Here is a 10316-nt window from a genome sequence, read left to right as displayed (position 1 = left end):
TTTCTCAGGTGTTCAAATACTTATGTTCAGCAGTGCAAGACAAATAAATTCTTTAAAAATCATACAATGTGATTTCCTGAAAATTTTTTTTTAAATTCTGTCTCAGAGTGGGAATGCACCTTCACTGTGAATGTCAGACCCCTCCATGATTTCTAAGTGGGAGAACTTGCAAAATCACAGGGTGTTCAAATACTTCTGTTCCTCACTGTATTTATTTAGAACTGTATATAACCTGTATCACTGTGGGGGGTTTCCCCATGTTCCTAGTCCTCTCATCCCAAAGCATATGCCATCCTGGAAAGTGGAGCAACTTTGGTTTTTCTGTTCATCTGCTGGCAAACTCATTTACAGAGAGAGACTTTCACTCCTTTTTCACATAGATCTATGACCTCTCTCACTGCATAGACACTTACCATGTCTAGGCCCACATCCTGTGTTACCCCTTCATAGGATGGTCAATCATATCTGTTTATCATGTCTGTTTGTTTGCCCCAAAGGATGGACTCACCCCCTTGCTGTTGTCAGCCAAACATGCTCACGTTGAAGTATGCAGTACTTTGCTGGACTATGGTGCTGAAATCAATGCTTGTGACAATAGTGGCAGGTATGAACATACTCAAAATAGACAAATTTCAGAAATTACGTACTTTATGTAAAAGTACTGATGAGTAGTAAAGAGACTGTTCTTGGATGTTGGGTGGGTGTTGTTTTGTTCATTGGTATTTCAGTATTTGTACTTTTGTGCTGTAGGACAGCCTTGATGCTGGCAGCTGAGTCCAATGCAGTGTCCGTAGTTGAAGTCTTGGTTCAGCGAGGAGCAGATCTGGCAGCTGTAGATTCACAAGGCCATGATGTTGTACACTATGCCACGCTGTCAGGCAAATCAGAGGTGAAAACTGCCCTCACAGCTGCCCTGAACAGACATCAGGTTTCAGGTGAGTGTTGTGCAAAGACACATATGACAACATTATGACGTGCCCAAACCCTATTTTAAACTGAGAAGTTTAAACATGTAATGCTTGATCTTGTGAGCACACACACAGGGTTTGAGTCCCCAAAACAGATCTTTGCCTCCACATCATAATACAAATATTTACATGAATGTATCTCCTCTGTGGTAGAGTCTGGTTTCTGATTTCAACACACAGTCAACACTGCCATCTAGAGGAGTTTTCCCATTACTGACTTGTTTATTGTTAATTCTAGTAGAAAAATGTAAATTTCTTTAAAAGAGAAGGGTGCTTTTTTATGCTGTCTATGTTTGACTTTCTTTGCTTCTCCTCTGACAGATACAAAGTCTCCTAGAAGTCCTCAGGTGAGACATTTTCACTGCTTTTCTTTTGAGATCATCATAAGCAAGCAATACAAGTTACTAGAACAGCTGAGCTCATCACAACTAAACAGTTATTAGTATCAGTTTTAGTGTGATTCTGTTGTGTGGCTTCACCTCATGAACAGCAGTTTAGCATCAGCATCAAATTTTTTAGCTTGTAAAAACAACAATCTTGAGTCTTGCTATAGCACTCAATGATTGACACTTATTTTACTAACAGCACTGAATCGCACCTTTCCGATCTCTCTTCATTGCCTCTCTCCTGTCTCTTGCTACCTCTTCAGCATGATCAAATAGCTAAGCTAAGTGATGAACGGATCACAACTCCCAAAAAACGAAAAGCACCTCCACCTCCTATTAGCCCACTGCAGGTAAATGCATGTCTCTCTGATTATCTGTCTGCTTATGTCAGTCTGAAACTCTTTACTGTATATTAATGCATGCCGGCAGTGTATGCTTAAAATAAGTAGTCCCACTTATGACATTTTATATGCGTCTTTTCTCACCAAAAATTACTTTGTCAAGTTATAATACAATGTTTAATCAATGTATATTAATTTAAAATGTAGCAATGCCTCATTTTGTCACTTCATGTTTGCTGAATACTAACATTTAGAATTTTTATCCTGTTTATTAGACTGCGATTATGTATCAGAACATAATGCATTCAGTTACCAAACAATTCTTAAAGCAACTGCATTAACAAATATGTATTTTCTTTTCTTAACCAGAACATGTCAAGGGTTTATGAGGAAAACTAATCCAAATTGACTAAAATTTATTAACTTCATCCTTCTTCAGAGTTCTGGACCCTCCTCTCCAGTCATTACCTCCACTGGGACCCCTGCATCAGACATAAGTGACACTCCCAAGATTTTCAGCTACAAGGTACTGTAAAAGCAGATGTGAAGATAAAACGCAGGAGCCTTTAAGAATGACAGATATACAGCAAATCTATTGTTCTTAAAACATCCAGCTTTACAAAATTCCACCCATCCATTATTTATACCACTTTTCCTGAATAGGGTTACAGGGGCGGCTGTAGCCGATCCCAGCTGACAAACAAGTTGATTAAACGTATAGTTAATATAGTAACTCAATGTTGCCCAAACGTTCAGTGAACACCTTCAACCCCATATCAGTAGTAATACAGTTAAGAATGACACTCACAGAATCCATAGAAATAAATGGAGCATATTATGTGGTGACTTCAACATACACAGTACATGAAAAGGTGTAGATACACAATTGAGCACAGTCCATTTATTAGTAGGTTACAGCTAAACATGAGAATATGAATATAAGTCATTTAAAGAAATGATCCCCAGAACTTTTTTCTGTACAATTCATTTAATCATAAAAGCTCTTGTAGAGTTAGCTAAATCCTTCATTTCAGCCTCCATACCTTTCCCTATGTTGTCCATTTTACACACACACACACACACACACACACACAGTAACTCTTCCTTCTCCATCTTTTGTTCTTCTCCCCTCCTCTTGCGCTTTCCCACCACCTCACTCCTCCCTTTTCTCATTTTAAAGGAGGATGAGGTTAGAGGAACAGTGCTGAGAGAGGAGGTGGAGAAGCTCCATGAGGAGAGAAACATGTTGCTAGAGACGATTGAAGACCTGAAGCAGACCGTGGAGCAGACAATGACTGGTCCTGAGCTGGATACAAGTGGCGTGTTTTCATTACATGTGAGCTGATCTGAAAACGGATGTGGGGGCTAGAGCAGAAAACCTGGCCCAAGTAAATGACATCAGACTTTTAGTTTGAAAAGCAGAGCATTAAAACTCAGTGCAGGGTACAGCAACATGCACTGAATATATTTACTGGTGTATAAACATAAACGGACAATGTACCCAGTCAGACTAAATGAAAAGAATTTAAAAACAAGTTGATACAGTTAAGTTAGACATGTTACAAGATGACTATTTTAACCATTTATTTATTTATTATTAGCTATTTCTGGTTGTTAAAATCTTCAGTAAATCAGTGCTGCTTTTTCTAAGATTAATACTATACTCTGACAACAGACATTCATGTACTGCTGAACTTTTCCACTTTGGCATTCTTGAAGGAGGTTTAACCTAAGCTTTAGACATGTCATGACTCGTTTTGTTTTTCAGTAGATAGCTAGTGGTCCTCAACATTTCTTTTATGCCTCTCTGTGTGCCTCTGTATGTGTTGACAGGTTGAGCACAGATCTGCAGATCTGGTTTCTGCACTGCAAGCGAAGATTACTGCTCTTACTTTGGAGAACCAGCAACTTGCAAGCAGAATAAAGGTATGAAACCCATTCATGTTCTAGTTCAACCACGAAGAAATGAAGGGACATGCTCAAAGTAAGGAGCTACTGTATGTGTATATAACCTAACTGTATTATCTGAGGCAAACAAACTACAGCAAAGAGGTTTTTTTCAAAATTCACAAAAGACTTGAAATCTAGACATTGTACAGCTAATGTAGTTATTCGATCCATGCATCTATTAGATATACCCACTTATCGTTGAGGGTTGTGGGAGAGGCTGGCATTGTGTGAGACATGGGGGGATACAATTAATTAACCCTCAATAGTGGCAGATTATTTTCTATCAGTTAATTGTTGCAGCGCTAAAAATACGGAAGCTTGCATATGCCATGATTATATTTATTTTAGTAAAACACATTGGATGGATACAATTCCTGTATTTTTACAAACACACAACCCATTATAAATAATTCCAATCCTGCTGTTGTATTTTTCAGATTATCCTGTTTTGCCATGTGTTTTACATACATGTATGTTTTATTTGTAGTAAACCATATGATGTGTTGCTTCAAATTTGAAGCCTACAAGTTATTTAAATATTGTCCCCACAATGTAATGACAGATGTTGGTCTGTGCTTTGTTATTGAGATTTTTGTTTTGAATCTCTTAACCCCGCTTTTCACCCTACAGAAACGTCCATCCCTCCAAGGAAACGAGGACCTGAAGGAGGCCAGTCATCCAAACAGTATGGTCTCCATCTCCTCCTTCCACTCTACCCAGGATGAATTTGACTCTCTGCCATCAGTCTCCTCCACCACACAGATGGAAAGGGAAGACAGGTCAGGAGGTGTTTCTGTCAGGCAGGACACAGAGGGAGGGAGCAAAGAGGAGATCAGACTGTTGAGACAGGCACTAGAGAGCGTTCAGATGAAATTGTTGGAAACAAGGAAGGAAAACCGTTCCCTTCAGGCTCAGCTGAAACCGGAGCAAGACAGAGAAAGAGAGGAGCATGAAGGTGTGAAGGACAAGAGAAGAGAGGAAGAGTTGATGGAAAGTCTTGCAGAGCTGCAGGCCAAGCTGACAGACACGCAAGAGAGATACCACCAAGCGGTGGAGGAGGTGGAGGAGCTGAGAGCACAAATAGGAAGAGCAGGAGATGAGCAGATGGAGAAAGAAGTTCTGAGATGTACATCATCCACACTTGAACATGAAGTAAAACAGCTGATGACCCAGCTCCTCCAATCAAGATCTGAGCAAGAGAAAGCGGATGAACAAATCAGGCAGCTGGAGGAGGCTCTGAGGAGGACAGTGGAGGAGAGGCAGAGTGCAAAGGAGAAAGAACAGAGGACTACACAGACTGAGGAGCTGTACAAGGAGGCACAGGAGGAGATTAGAGTGCTCCAGGTAGACATGAGTCTCTTTTTCTTCTCTTTGAATTTCTCTAAGCAAAAATAAAAAAGGCACAAAAATAATAGCTTTAACGTGTTTTTTTTCCTCTGTACAATCAGTCTTGCATCACCTCTTTAGTTCAATGTTTGATCTTTGACAATTATAGTAATATAACAATTATTTTCTTACCTTTGTTCAGGAGGCTCTGAGAGGCACAGTGCCTGTTGAAGCTGCAGCCAAAGACTTTGAAGAAATGAAGGCTGAGCTGAACAAGGTCATTGCTGGGCTGCAGCACCAGTTGGTGGAACTCTCACACTCCTACAGTGAAACCAAGAGCCAGCTAAGTGCTGCTCAGAAACAGCTGGCTGAGGTCCAAGCTGAGAGCAGAGCAGTATCATCTCCCTCTTCAGAACACCAACAGGAAGTCCAGGTGCTAAACAGCAGGGTGGAGGAGCTGCAGATGTTGCTAGCAGACATAGAGAAGAAGTACTCAGCTGCTCAGGAGGAGATTTCAGCACTGAGGCAGGAGGCAGAAGCTCGGGCACAAAGCTCTGTGGACCTTTCTGACCACACACAGGTGATGTCTTCTCTGGGAAACGCCATTAAAGAGCTGGAAAGTCAGTTAGAGGCCCTAAAAGAGCAGCTACACCAGAAGACCTTGCAGGTGGAGGCTCTTCAGACCAGGTGAGAAAAGAAAATTGACAACAAAAACCTGAATATTATTTAACATGTGGTTTTTAATAGAGCCTATAGATGGATGCTGGGATGGAGGTTGGATTTATAAAATTCAATTATATGTTTATTACTGAAGTCATTGTTAAAGGTAGTAGTGTACTGGACTACATTATATTTAGGTGTCTATATTTGTCCTCTCCAGCTACATACAGTACATGAGGGTCACAATATTAGCAACACCTCTGAATATAATGTAGTCCAGTACAACACCACCTTTAACAATGACTTCAGTAATAAGCACATCATTGAATTTATACATTTGACAATTTCATCAAAAACAAAGAATATAATGTAGTCAAACATCATTGAATTTGTGGAAGTGTTGCAATGAATACAGATGTACCTAATAAAGTGGCCAGACGGTGTATGATTAGTTGGCAGTTTATTACAGTAGGTACATGTTACTAAAACAGTCTAATCCAGCAGCATGATAGTGTTCAGTTTTTGGTCAGACTGCTTCAGAGAGATGTCAGTTCAACCGTAGGATGTGGTTCGTGCTACCACTGAACCACAACTGTTTTGATATAATTTATAGACAAAACTGGTGGACAAAAATAACACTGGTGTCATGAAACACTGCTACACGAGCTTCTTGTGTTCATTGATCTGCTTGTGTTTTTTTCCCTCATTAAAAAAAATATAAAACATATGTGTGGAGACACTATACTATGGAAGCACATTGCATTCATCAAACAGTTAAAAAAAAAATTTTGAAAGTTGTCTCAATTATGAGATAATGCAGGAGTTGGAATGTTGCAGAACTTGCCTGAAACAGTTTTCAATGAGTTTTATAGTGTCAAAGTAATTCACTGATAGTTTGTAGCGCATATTTGTTTGTTTTGGAACACTAAGTATGCAAAATTAGCTATTAACAGTTCCCTTTTGCTATACACTATTGGATGTAGTGACAACAGGCCTCAAAGTTGCTGCATACTAGGGTTGCAGTGGTATGAGATTTTCATGATATGGCAAGTCTCAGAAAATATCAGTTTCATGGTATTACAGTGTGTGCTATTACTATTATCAGCTACAGTGACCCCGGGGGAATGAAAACTAGGGGGACTGTTGTAATTAAGAGACAGTAAGTCATAAATATGATACAAGTTCCTTTTTTTTTTTTTTTCCTTTGGTGAATGCAATGTGCTTCTGTACTACAGGGTAAATGGTAAAAGTGCATTAGCATCTTATTCACAGTTCTGTAGAGGTAGGCTGAGCATTGACCCCACAGTTCTGATGAACTGACAATTGATCAAACTTCTTTCCCAGCTTTGATTGCTAAAACGGTAGTGTAAAACTAGCTGTTGGTGTGTGTGTGTGTGTGTGTGTGTGTGTGTGTCACCATGTGGTTCTTGTGCCTTTCACCTAAAGACTGACAGCAGAGAAAGAGGTCAATGCAGATGACTCAGTCTCCCACCTGGAGTATGAAACCATGCAAGAGCAACTGGAGGGTGAGGCGAACCACCTGACACAGCTCCTCCAGGGGGCCCTCAGAAAGCAGGACGAGATGGCCCTGGAGGCTGCTGATGCATGGCAGAAGGTAAGAGTCGTCTAGGTGAGAAAACAAAATCAGATGTCCACATGAGGAGGATAAGATTAACTTCCTTAATATATTGAATCATAATCCCTAAAATTTACCCAAACTCCCTTTTATCCATCCATCAGGCACGAGAGAATCGTGCAGAGCGGGAAGCCCTACAGGACCTGGTCATGTCAAGAGAGAAGGAGAACCAGATGCTGACGACCAGGTTGGCTGAGTCCCAGGATGCTGTGTGTCAGCTCAAACAGCTGGTGGAGGACCATGTTGCCTCAGAAAGAGAAAAGAACAAGAAGGTCAGTAATCATCTGCTTGCTACTGCAGTAGTACAGTCATCATTTCTGCAGTGCTTCTCAGTGCACATACTGTACATGGTTTATCAGTTGTTGTAGTTTATCTATTGTATATTCAAATAACAAAAACCATACTTTCCTATTTAGTTGCATAGATAATGTACACGTGTTAACCTGGACTTGAGACGGTCATTTTGTTTCATCACGGCCCTGTTGTCATCCCTATTACAGTAAACCTATTTTTAAGGAGCCAGATATTTTATGTTTTTCCCCTTACAGATAGATGACCTGTCACGGGAGGTGGCGAAGCTAAAGGATGCCTTAAACAGTCTGTCGCAACTCTCCTACAGCTCTGGGTCACCCTCTAAGAGGCAGCAGCAAAACCAACAGCTGGAGACGCTGCAGCAACAAATCAAACAGCTGCAGTACCAGCTAGCTGTAAGAGTAGTCCAATGGATTTTGCAGCTGGAATACACAGTCATTCTTGTTTTGAGACATGATCCCTGAGTGCTCCATTTTAAATTTTCTTAATTTTTTTTGTAGGAGTCAAAGAAGCAGCACCAGGAGATAGTGTCAGTGTACAGGATGCACCTCCTCTATGCTGTCCAGGTAAATCTATTAGTATGTCTAAATCTAGAACATTTTAGATTTTAAAAGGACTGGTTCAGTCAAATTAGGGGGGGGAAACTTTTTTTCACTTGTAGTTGTGATATCCAACCATGCAGATATTTTTGGTCTTGAAATCAGTGGATTTTTGTTTATTTTAGCTGACGTAACCTGTGCTGTGTGCCTTCAGGGTCAGATGGATGAAGATGTCCAGAAAGCCTTGAAGCAGATCCTAATGATGTGCAAGTTGCCAAGCCAAGCCAAGGAGGCCTGCTGAGACACACTGGGCCCAGTTTCCCAAAAGCCTGTTGCGAATGAAACTGAAGTGAACAGCTGCTGTCAGCTACACGTCACCAATATGTCTTATTGGCCAACTTCATCCATTGCTAGTGCTGAGTTGAAGCAAGGCCAACACATGGCGCCTCTGGACAAACCTTAAGAATAGTTATACAATCACTGGTTCATTACTTTTACTAATGTCGTTTTGATCCTTTAACAGAGGATGTTTTTGGGAAACCCACAGCCCAGCGTACAGTTACTGTACATCAGCCAACTGGAGGCAAGGTGCTTATCTGCGTTCCAGCCAAAATCATATGTACATGTTAACACTACACTGAAAATGCACAGTAAGTGTGATAATGCAAACGTGTGTACTAAAACACATTTGTGCGCACTGATTAGTCCAATGATGTGGTTTTTCTGTTACATGGGCTTAGAGAAAAAATACAACACTCAGTTGACACTGTTGTCAACGGTATCTATTTGATGATGGTGTTATTTGTTTTCCTGATATAAATTATTTGTGCCCTGATGACATATGACTCAACAGCAGTCCTAAAATCAAATACTTTTTTGGCTGCACTTCTAAAAAGATAAAATCATGATATTGTTTAAACTGCTATTTTCCTATTGGCACAAATTTATATAAAATATAATGAATTGTATTTACTATGTCATGTTTTCTAAGTGACTGTATTTTTGAGGGCCTTGTTTTGTGTCTGACTGAAAAGCATTTTCCTCCAGTATAATGGCGCACTATTTGGTCTAGACACCTGATTTAGGTTATTTCTGTTATTCATATTTTACATATGAGCAGTATGAGATCAATATTTTTGTCTTGTCTTAGTAAAGGCTTTTGGTTTTTTCTTACTTGAAAAACATGAACAATATGTCGGCTGAAAGCACAATGTTGAGTTTTATATAAAACACTTGTTCTATCTAGTGACCTATGTCTGCACTTATTAATCAGTATTTTCCAGCTCTGCAGTACTTAGATAATTACTGTCAAACAATTTTCACATGTTACATATGTTAATTTCACCAGTCTTCCTCACAACATTCTATTTATTTGTCTTTTAGTTTGCAGTCTTTTTCACTGTTCCTTTGTGGGTACTATACAGATACAATGTACAAAGTCTGAGAATTTGTTTCAATGCATTTCTTTAAATGTTTCTATAGAGACTGAACTGTTATCACATCACACTCCTTTGCCTTAGTACTGTACTTAAAGCCATATGCCCCTTAGGAATGAACTTTTCAACTAAAGTCTTTGAGATCATTCAAAGTATAACACTAATTCTGATTAACTGGAGTCAGATTAAATTAATTTGGATCAGACTGACTGAAGCTCCCACCCTGGTTTTCTCACTCAGGATGTTTTTGTGTTGAACCTGAGTTAAACCTGACTGACACGTGTTAGACCCTGGGTAGAGCCTTTGCTTGTCTTTTTTGATTAGGTTCTAGGATATCAAACTCTTTCTTTCTCTGTAGGCCTTGACTGAAATGTTTTGTACTAAGAAATGGAAAGGAAACAACATTTCTGTTGGTTGTTTCTGTACTAACAGTTTTGTAGCGACATAAAACTTGATTTGCCAACTGCTTTTTTGTCAACATTAATAAATTTTTGAGCTAATACATCAATGTCTGTTTTCCATCTATGAGACATTAAAACAAGTTTTAAGATTAAGTGATTATTGTAAGATAGGTAAGGTTACTTAAGGTAGCACTAGCATGAAGCTCCAAATCAATCCACTCTACTTCACACCAAGCACTCCCTCACCCTGCTCCACTGTGCTCTACTACGATCTACCATGCTCTGATGTGCTTCAGATATTTATCATGAAATTACAAGAAATGAGAATAATACAAAACAGAAGCAGAAATAATTGACAATC

At 39.6% G+C, this 10316-nt stretch overlaps 1 protein-coding gene across 3 annotated transcripts in view; it reads left to right on the top strand.

The window, feature by feature from the left end:
* The window catches only part of rai14 (retinoic acid induced 14), a 37348-nt gene extending 27300 nt beyond the window's left edge, over positions 1-10048 (top strand). For 2 of the 3 annotated variants that reach the window (XM_020606008.1, XM_020606006.1), the window contains exons 8-21: positions 498-604; positions 751-935; positions 1290-1315; positions 1618-1704; positions 2135-2221; positions 2876-3031; positions 3529-3621; positions 4276-4989; positions 5174-5658; positions 7078-7246; positions 7372-7539; positions 7816-7974; positions 8080-8145; positions 8333-10047. In XM_020606008.1, the coding sequence (XP_020461664.1) occupies positions 498-604; positions 751-935; positions 1290-1315; positions 1618-1704; positions 2135-2221; positions 2876-3031; positions 3529-3621; positions 4276-4989; positions 5174-5658; positions 7078-7246; positions 7372-7539; positions 7816-7974; positions 8080-8145; positions 8333-8419 (2589 nt within the window). In that variant the 3' untranslated portion in view covers positions 8420-10047. Of the gene's footprint in view, positions 1-497; positions 605-750; positions 936-1289; positions 1316-1617; positions 1705-2134; positions 2222-2875; positions 3032-3528; positions 3622-4275; positions 4990-5173; positions 5659-7077; positions 7247-7371; positions 7540-7815; positions 7975-8079; positions 8146-8332 lie in introns of all 3 variants that reach the window. The other variant, XM_020606009.1, reaches the window with a different exon arrangement.
* Positions 10049-10316: the final 268 nt, after the last annotated feature.

This window comes from Monopterus albus, unplaced genomic scaffold (genome assembly GCF_001952655.1).
Source record: "Monopterus albus unplaced genomic scaffold, M_albus_1.0 scaffold75.1, whole genome shotgun sequence".
In the NCBI taxonomy this organism is placed as follows: Eukaryota; Metazoa; Chordata; class Actinopteri; order Synbranchiformes; family Synbranchidae; genus Monopterus; species Monopterus albus.
The sequence above is the reverse complement of the archived record's forward strand: the minus strand, read 5'-3'. Positions and strand labels throughout refer to the sequence as shown.